Source organism: Mandrillus leucophaeus, unplaced genomic scaffold (genome assembly GCF_000951045.1).
Source record: "Mandrillus leucophaeus isolate KB7577 unplaced genomic scaffold, Mleu.le_1.0 Scaffold246, whole genome shotgun sequence".
Lineage (NCBI taxonomy): Eukaryota > Metazoa > Chordata > Mammalia > Primates > Cercopithecidae > Mandrillus > Mandrillus leucophaeus.
The window spans coordinates 568,525-590,307 of record NW_012102543.1 but is presented as its reverse complement, the minus strand read 5'-3'; the positions used below and the strand labels follow the sequence as shown (position 1 = coordinate 590,307).

General features: G+C 41.0%; 1 protein-coding gene across 5 annotated transcripts in view; it reads left to right on the top strand.

Annotated features, from left to right (window-relative positions):
* PSEN1 (presenilin 1) overlaps nucleotides 1-21,783 on the top strand; it is a 95,894-nt gene that overhangs the window by 67,846 nt on the left and 6,265 nt on the right. For all 5 annotated transcript variants that reach the window (XM_011983101.1, XM_011983099.1, XM_011983100.1 and 2 more), the window contains 5 exons: nucleotides 1,739-1,959; nucleotides 7,377-7,475; nucleotides 15,002-15,088; nucleotides 18,561-18,734; nucleotides 20,822-20,940. In XM_011983101.1, the coding sequence (XP_011838491.1) occupies nucleotides 1,739-1,959; nucleotides 7,377-7,475; nucleotides 15,002-15,088; nucleotides 18,561-18,734; nucleotides 20,822-20,940 (700 nt within the window). The remainder of the gene's footprint in view (nucleotides 1-1,738; nucleotides 1,960-7,376; nucleotides 7,476-15,001; nucleotides 15,089-18,560; nucleotides 18,735-20,821; nucleotides 20,941-21,783) is intronic.

Sequence of the window (21,783 nt, the reverse complement as noted above, 5' to 3'; positions counted from 1 at the left end):
AGAAGAAAAATGACCAGATTCCCACCACCTAAAGATAAGTCCTGTCATGCTTTCAGGAATTAATATATCAATTTCTCATCTACTGTTCTCTCACACTATTTTGCACAAATGGGATCATAAATGGGATCCTATATTGTGTATATATAAAAGTGTGTTGTGTGTTTGTGTGTGTGTATGATGATTCTTCTCCCACTTTGAAGGAGAAAGAAAGCACACCTTTAAGCATAAACTTTGGGTTTCAGATACTATCCAGAAAGATGATTTATCTCCCACTTTGAAATTCCAAAATACATACATATATATATATATGTGTATATATATATATTTTTTTTTTCTTTTCTTTTTTAGAGTTAGAGTCTTGTTCTGTTGCCCAGTCTGGAGTGCAGTAGTGTCATCATAGCTCACGCGGCCTCCAACTCCCAGGCTCAAGCTATCTTCCTGCCCCAGCCTCCTGAGTAGCTGGAACTGCAGGCATGTGCCGTCACCTTTAGCTAATTTTAAAATGTTTTTGTAGTGGTAGAGTCTCACTGTGTTGCCCAGGCTGGTCTGGAATTCTTGGCCTCAAGTTCCTCCCACCTCAGCCTCCCAAAGTGCTGGGATTAGAGCGTAAACCACTTTGCCTATCCTTCATATATCTATTTTTAATGACTGCTAAATCTCATTGTATGAAAATGTATGTCCTAGCTATAAAATTTTTTAGCACATGTTTAATTTTTTCTAATTTCAGATGTTTTAAACTAATATTTCCCAAAGTATAGTGTGGTATTTTAGGTATTATATGATCTTTTTTCCTTTTTGTAATTATTTTTATAGTTATGGCCTGTGCAGCTGATTTCCCATTTATATGAATGATACAGAGCTTCCTGTTAAGAAAAAGTTCAGCTTGGGAAAAAAAGTGAATTGTTCAACTTGAGGGAAAAAAGTGAATTAATTGTCCAGGCACCATGGCTCATGCTTGTAATCCCAGCACTTTGGGAAGCTGAGGCAGGTGGATTGCTTGAACCCAGGAGTTTTAGATCAACCTAGGCAAACATGGTGAAACCCTATCTCTACAAAAAACATTAGAAAAATTAGTTGGGCATGGTGGCACACACCTATTGTCCCAGCTACTTAGGAGGCTGAGCTGGGAGGACCACCTGATCTCCAGAGGTCAAGACTGCAGTGAGCCGTGATTGCACCACTTTACTCCAGCCTGGGCAACAAAATGAGATCCTGGCTCCAAAAAAAAAAAAAACCCAACCAAAAAAGAGTAAATTAATTTAAAGGAAAGTATTAAATAAATAATAGCACAGTTGATATAGGTTATGGTAAAATTATAAAGGTGGGATATGAATATCTAATGTTTGGGAGCCATCACATTATTCTAAATAATGTTTTTTTCTTTTTTTTTTGAGACGGAGTCTCGCTCTGTCGCCCAGGCTGGAGTGCAGTGGCCAGATCTTGGCTTATTGCAAGCTCCGCCTCCGGGGTTCACACCATTCTCCTGCCTCAGCCTCCCGAGTTGCTGGGACTACAGGCGCCCGCCACCACGCCTGGCTAGTTTTTTGTATGTTTTAGTAGAGACGGGGTTTCACCGGGTTAGCCAGGTTGGTCTCGATCTCCTGACCTCGTGATCTGCCGGTCTCGGCCTCCCAAAGTGCTGGGATTATAGGCTTGAACCACCGCGCCCGGCCTAAATAATGTTTTGATGAAAATAATTGTACATAAATCTTTTAAAATCTGTTTAATTTTTTTTCAGGGAAGTGTTTAAAACCTATAACGTTGCTGTGGACTACATTACTGTTGCACTCCTGATCTGGAATTTTGGTGTGGTGGGAATGATTTCCATTCACTGGAAAGGTCCACTTCGACTCCAGCAGGCATATCTCATTATGATTAGTGCCCTCATGGCCCTGGTGTTTATCAAGTACCTGCCTGAATGGACTGCGTGGCTCATCTTGGCTGTGATTTCAGTATATGGTAAAGCCCAAGACTGATAATTTGTTTGTCACAGGAATGCCCCACTGGAGTGTTTTCTTTCCTTGTCTCTTCATCTTGATTTAGAGAAAATGGTAAAATGTATATCCCATAGCTCTTCAGTAAATCATTAATTCGCTATAATAACTTTTTCATTTGAAGATTTCAGCGGGGCATGGTAGCTCATGCCTGTAATCTCAGTACTTTGGGAGGCCGAGGCGGGCAGATCACCTAAGCCCAGAGTTCAAGACCAGCCTGGGCAACATGGCAAAACCTCGTATCTACAGAAAATACAAAAATTAGCCAGGCTTGGTGGTGCACACCTGTAGTCCCAGCTACTTAGGAGGCTGAGGTGGGAGGATCGATTGAGCCCAGGAGGTCTAGGCTGCAGTGAGCCATGATTGCATCACTGCATTCCAGCCTGAGTGACAGAACAAGACCTTGTCTCAAAAAAAATTTTTTTTTTTTTTAAAGATTTTGAGGTTTTGACAAGCTGGTGAAACCCTGTCTCTACTAAAAATACAAAAATTAGCTGGGTGTGGTGGTGGCGTTCCCCTGTAATCCCAGCAACTTGGGGGGTTGAGGCAGGAGAATTGCTTGAACCCAGGAGGAGGAGGTTGCAGTGAGCCGATATGGTGCCACTGCACTCTAGCCTGGGTGACAGAGCAGGACTGTCTCAAAAAAAAAGCAAAAAAAAAAAAAAAAAACCAAAAAACACAGAGTGGTAGACACACAAAACGCTCAATTCATTTTTTAAATGTTTTTTTCCTTTATATGATACTGCATAAGCTTTTTTCTTTTTTTTTTTTTTTTGAGACAAAGTCTTGCTGTGTCACCTAGGCTGGGGTGCAGTGGTGCAATCATAGCTCACTGCAACCTTGAACTCCCGGGCTCTTGCAATCCTCCCACTTCAGCCTCTCAAGTAGCTAGGACTACAGGTGTGCACCACCATGCCTGACTAACTTTTTTATTTTTTGTAGAGAGAAGGTCTCACTATATTGCCTAGGCTGGTCTTGAACTCTTGGGCTCAAGCAATCCTCCTGCTTTGGCTTCTCAAGGTATTGGGATTATAGGAGTGAGCCATTGCATCTGGCCTCAATTCACTTAAAATCAAAATTAGGTTACCTACTTTTATAAGGTAATGTATGGAATTATTCTTTTAAAAATAAAACCAATTTGGACAGTGTGAGATACACATTCTACCACCAGTGTGACATGGGTCCTGAACAGTTAGAACATACTCTAACCATTAACCCAGGCAGCTTTCAGGTACGTACTCTGGGGCTATTGCCCTGTTTGAAAGCCAAAAAGAGATGCATTTTCAGAGATTAATATGTGACCCCTTCTATCTTATAAGGCCATGGCCATACTCTTTTTTTTCTTTTTGTTTTTTTCTTCTAGAGATAGAATCCCTCTCTGTTATCCACGCTAGAGTACAGTGGCATGATCATGGCTTACTGCAGCCTCAAACTCCTGTCCTGGGCTCAGACAATCCTCCCACCTCAGCCTCCAAAGTAGATAGAACTACAGGCATGCACTACCATGCCTAATTTTAAAAAAAAAAAAAAAAAATTTTTTTTCCGAAGATGAGATCTTACTGTGTTTCCCAGGCTTGTCTGAAACTCCTGGCCTCAAGGGATCCTCCCATCTCAGCCTTCCAAAGTGTTGGGATTACAAGCATGAGCCACCATACCTGGCCATACATTTTTTTTTTTTTTTTGAGACGGAGTCTGGCTCTGTTGCGCCCAGGCTGGAGTGCAGTGGCGCAAACTCGGCTCACTGCAAGCTCCACCTCCCAGGTTCATGCCATTCTTCTGCCTCAGCCTTCCGAGTAGCTGGGACTACAGGCGCCTGCAACCGTGCCTGCAACCACGCCTGGCTAATTTTTTTGTATTTTTAATGGAGACAGGGTTTCACTATGTTAGCCAGAATGGGTCTCGATCTCCTGACCTCATGATTCACCTGCCTCGGCCTCCCAAAGTGTTGGGATTATAGGCGTGAGCCACCATGCCTGGCCTGGCCATACACTTTTATCACTATTTACATACTTACTAAAATGTTTGGTGGCCTGTAATAGGAAACATCATCCTTGTTTGATTGACGAAGAAGTCTGTGGAAATAGGATTGAACTGGTTCTGTTCTTGTATTTGAGTAATCAGTTGTGGAACTATAGAAGTCATATACTCTCTCTGACTTTCATAATTACCTAATGTTGTATAGTACTTGATGGTTTGCAAAGTAACCATCTGTTCTTGCTTAGCTGTGAGTAAGAATGCCGGGTCTGGAGACAGAATGTCTGGGTTCATCACTTTTTTTTTGAGATGGAGTCTCACTTATCACCCAGGTTGGAGTGCAGTGGTGTGATCTCAGCTCACTACAACCTCTGCCTCCCAGGGTCAAGTGATTCTCCTGCCTCGGCCTCCCGAGTAGCTAGGACTACAGGTGTGCACCACCACGCCCAGCTAATTTTTGTATTTTTAGTAGAGACGGGGTTTTGCCATGTTGGCCAGGCTGGTCTCAAACTCCTGACCTCAAATGATCTGCCCGCCTCAGCCTCGCAAAGTGCTGGGATTACAGATGTAACCACTGCGCCTGGGCTAGTCATCACTTGCTAGCTATTTGACCACACAAGTTACTCAACTCCTAAGTCAGTTATGAAGATTAAATTAAATGATCTATTTAATACAATAATACACTTAGAACAGTGTCTATCAGTAAATTTTTTCTGTTTTAAGAAACAGGATCTCACTGTGTCTCCCAGGCTGAAGTGAAGTGGCACGATTATAGCTCACTGTAGCTTCAGAAGCCTGGGCTCAAGCAGTCCTCCTGTCTCAGCCTCCCGAGTAGATAAGACTACAGGCACAGGTTGGTGTTGACCTCCTGGCCTCAAGCAGCCTCCCAAAGTGCTGAGGCGTGAGCCACTGTACCCAACCCAGTGTTACATTTTTATATAATCCTATGAAATATCAAGGTAGTTATTATCCCTGTTTTACTGCTAAGAAACTTGAAGTTTACAGAGGTAAATTATTTGCCCAAGCTTAAACTCTGATCTCGAATCTGAATCCCAAGTCCAATATTCTTTTCACTGTATTACAATATTTTTACCATCAGCCCTCCATTCTGTCTGCACATCATACAAATGAGTATCTCTACAGAGCTTTGAGTTCCTTTTAAACAAAAGAGATTTTTGTACCCAATGTTTAGAGTAGTGATTCTCGGCTCCATTTTTACAATGTTTCAAGATTTAATTTGTCAGAAAAGTTCTGAAATTTTCAAAGCAAAAGCAATTTTAATTTAATTACTCTAAAAAATAAGCAGATTTGGCCGGGCGCGGTGGCTCAGGCCTGTAATCCCAGCACTTTGGGAGGCCGAGGAGGGCGGATCACCTGAGGTTAGGAGTTCGAGACCAGCCTGACCAACATGGAGAAACCCCGTCTCTACTAAAAATACAAAATTAGCCGGGCTTGGTGGCTCATGCCTGTAATCCCAGCTACTCGGGAGGCTGAGGCAGGAGAATCGCTTGAACCCAGGAGGTGGAGGTTGCGGTGAGCCGAGATCATGCCACTGCACTCCAGCCTGGGGAACAAGAGTGAAACTCTGTCTCAAAACAAAGCAAAAATAAACAGATTTATCATTTAGCAATTCTTTAAGGGAGAGTAAAGAATAAAACTGAAATAGTTGCGGAATGTGGCAGAGTCAAACAAGTTGAAAATCTCATTACTTTAGAGCAGGGCAGACTTCTCATGCAAACAAATTGAAGTAGAAGTGGTGAGAGTAGAGATTTCTGTGTGTGTGTGTTTTATTATTGTACTATCTTATGGTCCTCTGTATACTATATTATATTGTACATATATATATTATTATACAAAGAGACATGACCACTTCGAGGCATGAATTTTTTTTTTTTTTTTGAGACAGGGTCTTACTCTGTCACCTAGGCTGGAGTGCAGTGGCGCCATCTTGGCTAACTGCAACCTCCACCTCCAGGGCTCAGGCAATCCTCCCACCTCAGCTTCCTGAGTAGCTGAGACTGTAGGCACCTGCCACCGTGAGCTGCTATTTTTTTGTATTTTTGGTAGAGATGGGGTTTTTCCATTTTGGCCAGGCTGATCTCAAACTCCTGAGCACAAGTAATCTGCCTCAGCCTCCCCAAAGTGCTGGAATTACAAGCATAAGCCACTGTGCCTGGCAAGACATGAAATTTTTAAATTTAAATGCATCTAAGTGACAATAATGTCAACACAAGCTGTCAATTCTTCCTTTACAAGTTTAGCTATACCTGTTTTATATTTTTAAGTGTTTAAAATTATTTCTATATTTTTATATTCTGAGGTTTTTTTTTTTTTTTGAGATGGAATCTTGCTGTATTGCCCAGGCTGGAGTGCAGTGGCATGATCTTGGCTCACTGCAAGCTCCGCCTCCTGGGTTCACACTATTCTCCTGCTTCAGCCTCCCGAGTAGCTGGGACTACAGGCGCCCGCCACCACGCCCGGCTAATTTTTTTGTATTTTTAGTAGAGACGGGGTTTCACTGTGTTAGCCAGGTTGGTCTCGATCTCCTGACCTCATGATCCGCCCACCTTGGCCTCCCAAAGTGCTGGGATTACAGGCGTGAGCCACTGTGCCCAGCCTATATTCTGAATTTTCATGACAGAAAATGAAAGGAAAATTGCAGTTGATGGAAAGAAATGGTGGTATAAACAGGAATAACTTAGGCATATTGTTTCCTCTGATTTATTATTTTTGTAAAATAAGCTACTTTTCAGCACCACATATGTTCTGAGACCTGAATATTTAATGTGACCAAAGAGTAAAGAAGTAATAAACTTTATCTTGCAGAGAGTTACCATTTTGTTTTAAATTACTGCCCTCTTATTTCAGGTATTTCTCAGTAGTACATAATACTGCTTTTAAAAAGAAGAAGAGATGAATTTCTTCTACTCTGCTCTTCATATTTTGAAAAGTTCAGTCAAATCCCCTGTATTAAATTCATCTCGGAGTAATCTTTTTATTTATAGTGCATATCTGTGATTAGTTTAGAAGTGACTTCTCCCTGATTCTGATCACTGTAGGTTGACAACTGCTTAAAATAGTCTATCTCATCATCATCTCTGCAGCTTTCCTTTAAACTGGGAAGACTTATTCCTATACCCCAGTAACGATACACTGTACACTAAGCAAATAGCAGTCAAACCCAAATGAAATTTTTACAGATGTTCTGTGTGGTTTTATATTGTTTAGGTTGTCCCCCCATCCCCACCAGTTCACCTGCTATTTATTTCATATTCATTCAACATCTTTTTGTGTAAAAAGAGACAAAAAACATTAAACCTTTTCCCTTCGTTAATTCCTCCCTAACACCCATTTACAAGTTTAGCCCATACATTTTATCAGATGTCTTTTCTGTTTTTCTTTTTCTAGATTTAGTGGCTGTTTTGTGTCCGAAAGGTCCACTTCGTATGCTGGTTGAGACAGCTCAGGAGAGAAATGAAACACTTTTTCCAGCTCTCATTTACTCCTGTAAGTATTTGAGAATGATATTGAAGTAGTAATCAGCGTAGAATTTATTGGAACTGAAGCACATGTAACTGTGGTCGTTTTCATGGTACTTGTTCTCATCTTAAATGCACAGCATTCCTGAAACTCCTGCAGATCTCTTTCTTTCCTTGCAGATGATTGTCTTCTACCTGATGTTGATTCAAGAGAGTTTGCAATATGAATAGAAAGAAAGGAAATATTTAGATGTTGGGGAACCAGCATTCCCATTTTAAAACCTGTTAGGAGTTATTGATTAGGGCGCAAGCTCAAGGTTTCCTTTGAGTGACTGGTTTAGATGTCTGTCTGCTATTCAGTGATCACTGGGGAACGGAGATTGTTGAGCGGAAGGGTAATGTGAGCAGAGCTGTGCCTTCGTAAGCTGGCAGCACTGTGTGAGATGAATTGTTGGGTGGACACTGAGATCATGAGAAGCATACTAGGCATAATTAAGATGATGTTGCCATGATCTAGGTGGAAATTAATGGGGTTTGAATTATGGTAGTGGCAGTAGCAATCAAGGGAAAGAGTTGATGAGAGGATTCAGAGGTAGAATCAATAGTTCTAGCAACTGAGGAGAGAAGTTGTAAGCTTGAAGGAAAGGTGATGAAGAAAAAATGCTTTCCTGTGTTTTCTTGTTGCTGTTGTTGAGACAGGGTCTCACTCCCACCCAGGCTGGAGTACAGTGGTGTGATCACGGCTCACTGCAGCCTTGACCTCCCAGGCTCAGGTTATCCACCCACCTCAGGCTCCCAAGTAGCTGTGACTACAGGCACACACTACCACGCCTGGCTAATTTTTTTGTATTTTATGTAGAGACAGGGTTTTGCCATGTTGCCCAGGCTGGTCTTGAACTCCTGGGCTTAAGCGATCCTCCTGCCTTGACCTCCCGAAGTGCTTGGGTTACAAGTATGAGCCACCATGCCTGGCCATGTTTTCTTGTGTGAGGAATCTGTTTAGTTTTAGATCTTTCTGTGGCTCATATCTAATTTAGTTGACAGTACCTGTGGGTCACTGAGGTAGACATTGCTAGCAGAAGTTTAGAAATGAAGTACTAGAGCTTGGGAAAAAGTTGATATTCGAGATAGAGACTTGAAGAACATTAGCAGAGAGGTGATAGTTAAGCTCTGTGAACTGTCGAGCCATTCAAATAAAAGCAGAAGAGAAGAGGAAGACAAGGGTCAAACTTTGTCAACTACTATGTTTAGAGAATGAAACGAGAGGATACTACAGGAAGTAGAAGAAAATATTGGAAAATTGGGCAAGCCAGTATTTTTCACTTTACAGTATCATGACTGTTTTTTGATGTCAGCACATGAAATGGCTGCATAGTATTCTCTTATGTAGATATTCAGTGGTGGGTATCCTCATTGATGGACGTTTAGATAATTTCAATTTATTTTCTATCACAGGCAGCACTTACAGAGGGCATCGATGAACTTACGAATATTATTATAAGATGTATTCTTAGAGTTGCTAAGTCAAAGGATGTGTGTATTTAAATTTTGATAGTTTGCCATATTACCTCATAAAAAAGCTATGCCAGTTTACATTCCCTTCAGTAAACGAAAGTACCAGTTTCCTTACACCTTTGGTGTTTTGTTTTGGAGACTGAGTCTCGCTATGTCACGCAGGCTGGAGTGCAGTGGCGTGATCTCAGCTCATTGCAACCTCCGTCTCCCGGGTTCAAGCAGTTGTCCTGCCTCAGCCTCTGGAGTGGCTGGGATTACGGGCGTGTGCCACCATGCCCAGCTAATTTTTTGTATTTTTAGTAGAAACACGGTTTCACCATGTTGACCAGGCTGGGTCTCAAACTCCTGACTTGAGGTGATCCGCCCGTCTAGGCCTCCCAAAATGCTAGGATTACAGGTGTGAGCCACCATGCCTGGCCACCCCTTTGTTAATCCTTGCCTGTGTCTGTGCATACATGCACGTATGTATGTCTGAGAGAGAGATCTAACAGGCAAAAAAAAAATCTTGTTTTATTTTTTATTGTTTGTCTAATGCTTGGGTGATTATTTGAACTTTTTTTTCATGTGTTTCTTAGCTACAGATCTGAATTTATTTTGTAACGGGCTTGGTATAATCTTTTTCATATTTGTGAAATTAATCTTTTTTTTTTTTTTTTCTGTGAGACAGAGTCTCTCCCTGTCAGCCAGGCTGGAGTACAGTGGCGCAATCTCAACTCACTGCAACCTGTCTCCCAGGTTCAAGCAATTCTCCTCCCTCACCCTCTCAAGTAGCTGGAATTACAGGCACATGCCACCATGCCTGGCAAATTTTTGTATTTTTAGTAGAGATGGGATTTCACCATGTTGGCCAGCCTGGTCTCAAGCGATCCAACTGCCTCGGCCTCCCAAAGCATTAGGATTACAGGCGTGAGCCACTGCTCCCAGCCCTGTAAAATTAATCTTAATTATACAAGTAATACATTATCCTTGAAAAAGGATAAAAATTACAGATAAAAATAAATTTCACGGTAACTATCATCTCTAATCTTAATGCCTTATCAAGTACTTACCCCTGTTATCAGTTTGATGTATATCCTTGTAGATGTTTTTTGCCAATTTTTCTGTTGAGTAACTGGAAAAACAATTTCAAGGAGAGAGGCTGGGCATGGTGGCTCACGTTTGTAATCCCAGCACTTTGGGAGGTCTAGGTGGGCGGATCACTTGAGATCAGGAATTCGAGACCAGCCTGGCCAACATGGTGAAACCCTGTCTTTGCTAAAAATATAAAAATCAGCTGGGTGTAGTGGTGCACGCTTGTAATCCCAGTTACTTGGGAGGCTGAGGTGGGAAGATCACTTGAACCCAGGAGGCGGAGGTTACAGTGAGCCATGATTGTGCCACTGCATTCCAGCCTGGGTGACAGAGCAAGGCTTCAACCCCCCCCCCCCAAAAAAAGAGAATATCAAATGTTATAAAGAAGTCAAAGGTAATGAGGACTGTAAACCATACAGTATTTGCTCCCTAAGATGTCATTAGTGACATTGAAGAGAGCAGTTTCAGTAGAGTGATAGAACCAGAAGCAATACTCCAAAGGGAAAGTGCATATGTGTGCATGCATGTATCAGGGGTTTGCCAGTGCTGGCAGTGGAAGTGATAGTGTAGGGCAGAGAATGGGTGGTGAAGAAGGAGAGGTATAGTAAATGTCATGCACTACATCAAAGATTCCTGTCTTGTAGGCAGAGCAGGTGGTGACCTGATAGGAGAACAGGTTTCAGGAAAGGTGTTTCAAGGAGAGGGAAGATTCTATTTTTTGTTGTTGTTGTTGTTGAGACGGAGTCTCGCTCTGTCGCCCAGGCTGGAGTATAGTGGCCCAGTCTCGGCTCACTGCAAGCTCTGCCTCCCCGGTTCACACCATTCTCCTGCCTCAGCCTCCCATGTAGCTGGGACTACAGGCGCCCGCCACCGTGCCCGGCTAATTTTTTGTACTTTTAGTAGAGACGGGGTTTCACCGTGTTAGTCAGGATGGTCTCGATCTCCTGATCTCATGATCCACCCTCCTCGGCCTTCCAAAGTACTGGGATTACAGGCATGAGCCACTGCACCTGGGCTGTTTTTTTTTGTTTTTTTTTGTTTTTTGGAAACAGAGTCTTTTGCTCTGTTGCTCGGGCTGGAGTGCAGTGGCATGATCTTGGCTCACTGCAACCCCCGCCTCCTGGGTTCAAGCAATTGTCCTGTCTCAGCCTCCCGAGTAGCTGGGGTTATAAGCACCCACCTCCATATCCGTCTAATGTTTGTATTTTTAGTAGAGATGAGGTTTCGCCAGATTGGCCGGGCTGGCCTGGAACTCCCCACCTCAAGTGATCCACCCGCCTCGGCCTCCCAAAGTGCTGGGATTACAGACATGAGCCACTGCACCCAACCTGTTTTATTTTATTTTTGAGGTGAGTCTTGCTCTGTCGCCCAGGCCGGAGTGCAGTGGTGCAGTCTCGGTTCACTGTAACCTCCATCTCCTGGGTTCAGGCAATTCTCCTGCCTCAGCCTCCCGAGTAGTTGAGATTACGAGCATGTGCCACTATGCCTGGCTAATTTTTTTTCCATATTTTTAGTTGAGCCACAGGTTGGGAGAAGGGAAAATACATTCTACTAAAAGTGAGTCCATGTCAAGAGTATGAGTACAGGGATGGGTGAGGAATTATTACCAGACTTTCAGTCTGCCGTAACATTAAACATGTATGTTAATTTAATACTCAGAAGTATTTACTGTGTTTTAAAATATCTATCTTATATAATATTTTTAAAACTCACATCTGTGCTCGCTTTAGCAGCACATAATACTAAAATTGGAATGATACAGAGATGATTAGCATGTGTTTTTTAAAAAGCTCTCAAGTCTATTTAATGACCACAGAACATAAGACATTCTGAAATATTTTAGAAACAGTTCAACATACGTGGGAAAATAGGAGTATAAACCCTTACCTCCTGTGTAGATCAGGTAGGTTGAAGATTGCATCTGTTCTTTTGCAATAATAAATGTCTGGTGAAGATTTGAGGATTTTATAAATCATTGAGTTTGAGAGGTTTTGTTTTTTTTGTTTTTGAGATGGAGTTTCGCTCTTGTTGCCCAGGCTGAAGTGCAATGGCGCAATCTCGGCTCACTGCAACCTCCGCCTCCTGGGTTCAAGAGATTCTCCTTCCTCAGCCTCCTGAGTATCTGGGATTACAGACGCCTGCCACCAAGCCCGGCTAATTTTTTGTATTTTTAGTAGAGATGGGGTTTCACCATGTTGACCAGGCTGGTCTCGAACTCAGGACCTCAGGTTATCCACCTGCCTCAGCCTCCCAAAGTGCTGGGATTACAGGCATGAGCCACCGCACCCGGCCTTTATTTTGTTTTTTTAACAGAATGTAAGAATTTTTTCTTACATTTTTCTTACATTTTTTTCTTACATTCTGTTTTTTAACTGTAAAAAGCAGCAATGCCAATGAGTACTTTTTCCCTGAAGTGAATATAAGCATGAATATAAAAAGTTTTAAATCAGTCATCCTGGCTATTTGTTCTCTAAAAATCAATGAATATAATTCTTTTATGCATTTTAATACTGTCTCCCAGTTTAGGGTATTCAGTTTGCAAAATGCTCTTACTGACAGGAAATGTATGAGCATTTTTGTTTTTTACTTCTGTCTTTTGACAGAAAAATTATACACCTACTTTTTGAGCCAGTTTATTCTTACCTAGTGGTCATTAGTAGAAGTGGTTCACTCTGAGAGCTTAACTAGAAGGGAAACTTAACAATTCCTTGAGGTAGATCATTTTACCTAAAGCTTTTTGATTTCATATCAGTTGGAGGAGGGTATATTATGTTAATTTTTAAATCTGCATATTTTCCAGCTGGGTGTGACTGTAATCCCAGGACTTTGGGAGGTAGAGGCAGGAGGATTGCTTGAGCCCAGGAGTTCAAGACCAGCCTAGGCTACATTAAGAAATTTTTTTTTCTTTTCTTTTCTTTTTTTTTTTGAGACAGAGTGTTTTGCTCTCATTGCCCAGGCTGGAGTGCAATGGCGCGATCTCGGCTCACCACAGCCTCCGCCTCCCGGATTCAAGCAATTCTCCTGTCTCAGCCTCCCAAATTGCTGGGATTACAGACATGTACCACCACACCGGGCTAATTTTGTATTTTTAGTAAAGACAGGGTTTCTCCATGTTGGTCAGGCTGGTCTTGAACTCCTGACCTCAGGTGATCCACCCACCTCAGACTCCCAAAGTGCTGGAATTACAGGTATGAGCCACCGTGCCAGGCCTTTTTTTTTTTTTTTTTAATTTAAACAAGAAATCTGCTTATTTTCCTATTGATCTAAGGTATTTGGTGTTAAGGTGAAAGGAAAAGTGATTTTTAAAAAATATTATTTTAGGACTATTTAACAAATGTACTATTTATGATAATTAACATGGGATTAGCAAACTATTGCTTGAAGCCAAATGTGGCCCATTGCCTGTTTTCTGTACAGCTTATAAGCTAAAAATGCTTTTTACATTTAAAAAAAAAAATGAAAAAGGAAGAATATGTGATGCACAAAACCTGAAATGTTTACTCCCTGGCCATTTACAGAAAAAGTTAGCTGGCCATTGATTTTCATGATACTATTAGCCCTTAAAACAAAGGGGCTCGTAGCTATATTTTTTCATACTTATATAAAGAATGAAAACCTAGTAAATTGCTGGTGCCTTCATTTCCAAAAGGCTATAGAAATCCATAAACAGGCTGGGTGCAGTGGCTCATGCCTGTAATCCTAGCATTTTGGGAGGCTGAGGCAGGAGGATTGCTTGAGCCCAGGAGTTTGAGTCCAGCCTGGGCAACACAGTGAGACCCTGTTTTTAGAAAAAATAAAAACTAATCCATAAACCTCATACTTGGTGGTTGCCCTTCAGTTTTTCTTCTTTAGATCTGGATTTCGTTAAACAGTGTATTGCCTGCCTGGTTTCTGTTAACTTTTGATCATTTGGTTGTGTTATCCTGTAATGAAACTTGGTTGACCTCAGAAATAACAAGGCGGTCGTTCAGCTTCTTTGTGTATTTCTTTCATAAGTTCTTCAAGAAGCCTAAGTATTAGAAACATGGATAAAATTATAGTGATAAAAAGCCAGAGAGACATAAATGCTAAGTATCTTGTTTAAAATTACTGTGACCAGATTGGACTCAGCTTGTTGCTGGCATTTGGTTCCCACCATAGCCCCATATGTCATGTGTTTGTTTATATGTACTTTAGTGTTATTGTTGATGTATCTTCAGGATAAGTTCCAAAATGTAGTATTGCTGGGTTAAAGGGTTAATGGACATGTAGTTTTATTAGATGTTACCAAATTTCCCACCAATGGGGATTATACTATTTTTCATTCCTGCCTGAAATAGAGAAGCACCATTTTAAAGTTTTCACGTTGTCTCTGAACTAATATGTGGTAGAGATGCACATGTGTATATCTAGATCTAGATTGATATATTGATATACATGTGTTTTTGTAGAAGGGTCACAGAGGAGGCCACTTGACTATCCCTATTATGTTTATTGCTTTTAACGTTTTTTCTCACTTCAAGTTTAAAACATGGTTTAGCATCATTGAACGTTCTAAAAGTGAGACATATTATGAAGGAAATTTACTCTGTGCATCTTTTGAATTATAATCACCATCTGAGGCTTTTGTGAGCTCCAGTTTGTCCTGGAATTTAGAACATTCGACTAGTCCAGCTATTGTTTCAGTGGAATCTTGCTGGCCTGAACAGTTTTCCTTCTGGTTACTTTTCACGGACTAAAAATGATGATGAAGAGTTTTGTGATAGCAGGTGCAGTTTGAGCACTACAGTAAACATTCAGTTTCAGAACTTTTTCTCTTATCTGCTAAAACCAAAGAGAACCTTTTATTATTTTTACTTCTGATTGTTGAACAGTCTTAAGGCAGCATTAGGAAGATTGGCGATTTGTGTGGAGAAATGATGGCCTGTGTGTTGTCTGTGCATACTTTGTGTATCCAGTGCTTACCTGGAATTTTGTCTTTCTCAACAGCAACAATGGTGTGGTTGGTGAATATGGCAGAAGGAGACCCGGAAGCTCAAAGGAGAGTATCCAAAAATTCCAAGTATAATGCAGAAAGTAGGTAACTTTTATTAGATAATATCTTGGTTTTTCAGGGTCACTGTTATCTTATAAGCTAACAGTATAGCAATGTTTTCATTATCTTTCTTTGATCATAGACTCCTTTGAGAATCTCTTGAAAACTATAGTAATGCCCAGTAAATACACAGATAAATATTTAAGGAGTTCATATACTCATAACCCAACAATACAGTCAAGGCACCCCTAGGTTAAGACACCTCCCATTAAATACAGAATACCAGTATGGAAAGGTTCAGGTTGAGGTTATGATTTTGTTTTTGTTTTTTGTTTGTTTTTTAGAAGTCATGATTTTAAAAAGAAAAAAAAACTTTGTCCAAACATGTAAAAGTAAGAACCTCCTAAAAGATACAGACAATAAAGGAAATATAAGTAAACAAAAAAAGCAAAATATAAACAACATAACAATAGGAACTTCTTGTCTAACATGGCCAGAGTAACTGAAATACGATTTGAGATGTGCTAATGTTTATACTGAGAAGATCAAATATTCTAGGTGGATATGACTTTTTAGAAGAGGATAAGAATGACTTAGGATGAGCTGGGTTAAGAATGACTTGGGATGAGCTGGATCCTGTTATGTAAGCCTGTAGTCCCAGCTACATGGCCAAGGCAAGAGGATCACTTGAGCCAAGGAGTTCCAGATTACCCTGGGCAACTTAGTGAGATCTTGCCTCAAAAATAATAATAATAATGAATAATAATAATGACTTAGGATGAGAGTGAAAAGTCCTTTAAGGATACTACAGAACATATTAAGGAGAACACAAGTTAGAAGTTGTTATTAGATGGAGTTGAGGGGGAGCTTTAATTCAATTTTCTGGAATGGAGGCTACCTTCCCACACACTAAAAAAAAAAAAGGATAAAAAAGGATTGAGGAATAATAGCACAATATAAACAGTTAAAAAAAAAAGCTTACTTTTTGAAAGAAAAACAAAAAAGGGCTAACTTTTATGAGGAATCTGAAAAACAACAGGCAAAATAAATATTGGTGAGGGAAAAAAGGCCTTAATTGAGGTGCTGTTTGTCAGGAAAGGGAAAGTTTATGTTTTATAAAGCCAGGAAATCTACAGAGTTAACCTGTGTTAAGCTAAAGAAAATCTAATGGTTGTGAGCATGTAGGTATATATGTACGTATGAGTGAGTGAGTGATACAACAGAATTTCATTCCTTTTACAGATGTTGACTGAGCACCTGACTATGTGCTAGGCCCTCCGGATATAGCACTAAATAAGATTTCCCCTGCCCTTGTGGAGCTTATAGTCTATCTGGGGAGATAGATGGTCAACAAATTATTACATAAATAATTCATACAGTTGTGATAGGTACTGCAAAGAAGACGTATAAGTTGCTGTGAAAGTTTATAATAGTGGAATTTTACGTATCCTGGAAAGTCAAGGGGTGCTTCCCTGAGGAAGTGATAATAGGTGATGGCTTGCTGAAGGATGGAGGAAGAGCTTTCCAAGAGAGGGACAGCATGAGCAAGGGCTTTGAAATGGGAAGGCTGGATGGAACTGCAGGCTTCCTCAGTGAGAGTGCTGCTGATATTTTGGGGGGCACAGTTCTTCATTGTGTGGGACTTCCCCTCACATTACAAGATATTTAACATCCCTGGCCGCTCACCCACTAAATACCAATAATGGCTTTGAGGCTTTGCGGTAATCAAAAACTCCTCCATCCTAGTTATTTCCAAACACTCCCCAGAAGGGAGGTGCTATCCCTAGTTAAATCACTGTGTTAACGGAACTAGAAGTTACATTGGAACAAAAGGGCGTAGGGCTCCGAGAGGGATATCTGTGCAAGGAAAAAACAAACAAAAAAACGAACTGAGAGATTACCTGATGTGGTTGAACTCTGTCAGAGCATTTCAGGATAAATTAGTCATAGATAATAATATAAAATTCATCAATGGAAAAAAATGAGGCAGTTTTCCAAGGAAAACAAAAACTTGTTCAAAAAAGCAAATGTAATTATAGTATATTCTGGCTGTAGCAAAGTAGTTTAGTTGTGAATATTATTTGCATAGTGAGAATATAAAACTGAATTTAATACAAGGTTATGGCACTGGGAAGACGGGAAGAGTTACATTTACGTGCAGAAGAGGATGAGACCTAATGCTTTATCTTCTCTATAGGAGGCGAATAAGTACCCCAAATTAAAACATCAAGTTATGGCACAATGAGCATACTACTTATAATTAATTATGGAGGTAAATACCAAAAGGAATGGCTAAAAGAGTTTAAAGTAGGAATGAGTATCAGAAGTGAGGAGGGAGGGGGCAGAAAAGGGACTGCTGTTTTCATTTATAAATCTTTTTCTTACATTATTTCATCAACTCCAAACCAGAGAAGACTCAGGTGTTTTGGAGACCTGGATAATAAAAAGAATACAAAACTACCAATACAAAATTGTGAGGGCTCTCCCAGAGGAAGCCATGCAAGGAAGGGCCCTGAAGCTCACAAGCTGTACTTATTCATGGCAAATCTACTTCTGTTCTGAACGTGTATTACTTTTATAAAAAATGAAGGAAGAATAAAAGTACTTTGAACTTCACTTAAATATTTTAATTATTTTTAATGTATGGAAGTTTTTTTAAGACTATCGTGCTCACCATTTTCAATGAGATTGATAGTCATTATAATGAAATGACTGGCCCATAAAGACATTCACTCCCCCTCCTTTCCCAATCCACCCTCCAGAATGAAGCCACTTTTATAACTTTGTCACCAAATCCAGGGATGAGTGCCAACAGTTAGGAAGCTTTCAGTTGCAAAGATAAAAAGCCCAACTCAGTTGCCTTAAGCAAAGAAGAAATGTATTCTTCACATGACAGGAAGGCCTGAGGTGTAGGCATTTGAAATTTGTAAGGTTGGTTAATTTGGTGGCTCAGGGAGGTTTTCAAGTAGCCCAACTTCCTACTCTACCATCACTAGTGTATAGGCTTGGTCTTCAGCCCACTGCTCCTGGTGGTCATGACAGCTGTAGTTCTAGGCTTCATATCTAGATAAGGCAACATTTAGGCATAGAAGGGACTGTTTATTTTTTCCTTTAGTCTCTTAAAGAGTGAGAAAAATTTCCCCAGGAATCCCAGCGGACTTTGCTTCACCACTCATAGGTTCATACCAAGTTATAACCCCACAGCCTTAGAGCTTTTGTTAGGAAGAGGCTTGGTGGGATTACCATGCTTGGCTTGGATTGATCAGGATTTACCACCAGAGTCATGTGGGAGAGGGATGGGAACCCAAACAATTCAGGATTCTGCCCTCAAGAAATAAGGGAGAAAATAGCTATTGGATAAACTACCAGCAGGCACTGCTACAGCCCATGCTTTGTGGTTTAAGGGCCGGCTAGTTACAATGACAGTTAGCTAGTTACTGGTTCCGTGTAATTTTCGTAAAGGTATTAAACTTTTCTAAATATTAGAGCTGTAACTTTCACTTTCTCTTGAAGGCACAGAAAGGGAGTCACAAGACACGGTTGCAGAGAATGATGATGGCGGCTTCAGTGAGGAATGGGAAGCCCAGAGGGACAGTCATCTAGGGCCTCATCGCTCTACACCTGAGTCACGAGCTGCTGTCCAGGAACTTTCCAGCAGCATCCTTGCTGGTGAAGATCCAGAAGAAAGTATGTACATTCCTCTGTGTTGCAAAGTCGTGGATTCCTTTAGGCGGCTACATTATCAACCTTTTTGAGAATAAAATGAATTCAGAGTGTTACAGTCTAATTCTGTGTCACATGTAACTTTTATTTGGAAATATCATTAATAGTGCTTTTTTTTTTTTTTTTTGGAAACAGTCTCTCTCTGTCGCCAGGTTGGAGTGCAGTGGTGCGATCTTGGCTCACTGCAAGCTCCACCTCCTGGGTTCAAGCGATTCTCCTGCCTCAGCCTCCCTGAGTAGCTGGGACTATAGGCATGCGCCACCATGCCCGGATAATTTTTGTATTTTTAGTAGAGATGGGGTTTCACCATCTTTGCCAGGCTGGTCTTGAACTCCTGACATGGTGATCTGCCCGCCTTGGCCTCCCAAAGTGCTGGGATTACAGGCGTGAGCTGCTATGCCCGGCCAAAAAAAATTTTTTTAAATACCATTAAGAAGTGGAAAATAAGACCAGGTGTGGTGGCTCACGCCTGTAATCCCAGCACTTTGGGAGGCCGAGGTTGGTGGATCACCTGAGGTTTGGAGTTTGAGACCAGCCTGGCCAACATGGTAAAACCCCATATCTACTAAAAATACAAAATTAGCCGGGCGTGATGGTGCATGCCTGTAATCCCAGCCACTCAAGAGGCCGAGGCAGGAGAATTGCTTGAAACCGGGAGGTGGAGGTTGCAGTGAGCCGAGATCACTTAAAAAAAAAAAAAAAAAAAGGAAAATAAGCTACCAGCTGAGAGAAAATATATGCAAATCATATTGAAGTCCCATTAAAGGACTTGTTTTTAGGATAAATAAAATATGCTTACAACTTAATAAGACGATAGCCCAAATTTAAGATAGGGAAATGCTTTGACTAGACATTTTACCAAAAGAGATACATAATGGCTAATAAGCACATGAAAAGATGCTCAGCATCATCAATCAGAGTAACTAGAATCAGAAAGGCTAACAATACCAAGTGCTGGTGAAGATGTGAGGAAACTGGAACTCTCAATTGTTGTTGGTGGAAATGCAGACTGGAACAGCCAGTGTGGAACGTGATTTGGCAGTTTATTAAAAAGCTAAAAACCTAAACTTACATGGCCCAGCAATTGCACTCCCAGGAGTCTACCCAACGGAAATGAAAACAATCTGTCCCCACAGAGACATGGACATAAATGTTCATAGCAGCATTGTTCAGAATAGCCCCAAATTGAAAACAATGCAGATGTCCATCAACTGGTAAATGGATAAGCAAACCATATAATGGAAAACCATTCAGCTTCCAATAACTTCCAAGAAACTGTAGACACATGCAGTATCATGGTTAAACCTCAGAAACATTATATTAAGTAAAATAGGCCAGGCGTGTATTGTATGAGATAAATCATAGCCTGATGAAGCTGTTTTTAAAAATAAGATGATAGGCTGGGCGCGGTGGCTCACGTCTGCAATCCCAGCACTTTGGGAGGCCAAGGTGGGTGGATCACGAAGTCAGGAGTTTGAGACCAGCCTGACCAACATGGTGAAACCCCGTCTCTATCAAAAATACAAAAATTAGCCAGGCATGGTGGCATGCGCCTGTAATCCCAGCTACTCAGGAGGCTAAGACAGGAAAGTCGCTTGAACCTGGGAGGCAGAGTTTGCAGTGAGCCGAGATCATGCCACTGCACTCCAGCCTGGGCCAGAGAGCAAGACTCCATCTCAAAATATATATATATATGTTAATTAATTAATAAGATGATAAAATGATGCCTATCTGAGAATTCTTATAAGGACTTCTTAGTACAAGTGCTGGGTATAAACTATATATTCAATAGATGACGATTATTACTTATTATTGTTATTGATAAATAACAGCAGCATCTACAGTTAAGACTCCAGAGTCAGTCACATAGAATCTGGAACTCCTATTGTAGAAAACAAAAAAAGAAAGACACAGCTGAAGCCTAATTTTGTATATCATTTACTGACTTCTCTCATTCATTGTGGGGTTGAGTAGGGCAGTGATATTTTTGAATTGTGAAATCATAGCAAAGAGTGACCAACCTTTTTATACTTGTAATCTTTCCTTTTTAGGGGGAGTAAAACTTGGATTGGGAGATTTCATTTTCTACAGTGTTCTGGTTGGTAAAGCCTCAGCAACAGCCAGTGGAGACTGGAACACAACCATAGCCTGTTTTGTAGCCATATTAATTGTAAGTATACACTAATAAGAATGTGTCAGCACTCTTAATGTCAAAACTTTGATTACACAGTCCCTTTAAGGCAGTTCTGTTTTAACCCCAGGTGGGTTAAATATTCCAGCTATCTGAGGAGCTTTTTGATCATTGGACCTCACCTTAGTGGTTCTCTACCCTGGTCACATATTAGAATCACTTGGGAGCTTTTAAAACTGTAAGCTCTGCCCTGAGATATTCTTATTTAATTTAATTGTGTAGTTTTTAAAAGTTTCCCAGGAAATTCTGGTATTTCTGTTTGGGAACCGCTGCCTCAAGCCTAGCAGCACAGATATGTAGCAAATTAGCTCTGTAAGGTCGGTCTTACAGGGATAAACAGATCGTCCCTTAGTCCCCAGACTTAGTCACTGAAAGTTTGGTGGTGGTTTTGCATTTAATGACACAGCCTGTAGCATACAGTGTTACTTAAGACATCAAGCGTCTAGTGAGAGGAGCTAGTGCCATGCATGATCCCACATAGATCTTGCTGATAGTGCTACAGCATGAACCCTGAAGCTTTCAAAACTATGATTTTTTTTTTTTTTTTTTGAGACGGAGTCTCTGTTGCTCAGGCTGGAGTTGAGTGGTGCAATCTCGACTCACTGCAACCTCCGCCTCCTAGCCTTAATTCTCTGCCTCAGCCTCCCGAGTAGCTGGGATTACAGGCGGCTACCACCATGCCTGGCTAATTTTTGTATTTTTAGTAGAGACAGGGTGTCACTGTGTTGGCCAGGCTGGTCTTGAACTCCTGACCTCAAGTGATGTGCCTGCCTCGGCCTCCCAAAGTGCTGGGATTACAGATGTGAACCACTGCACCTGGCC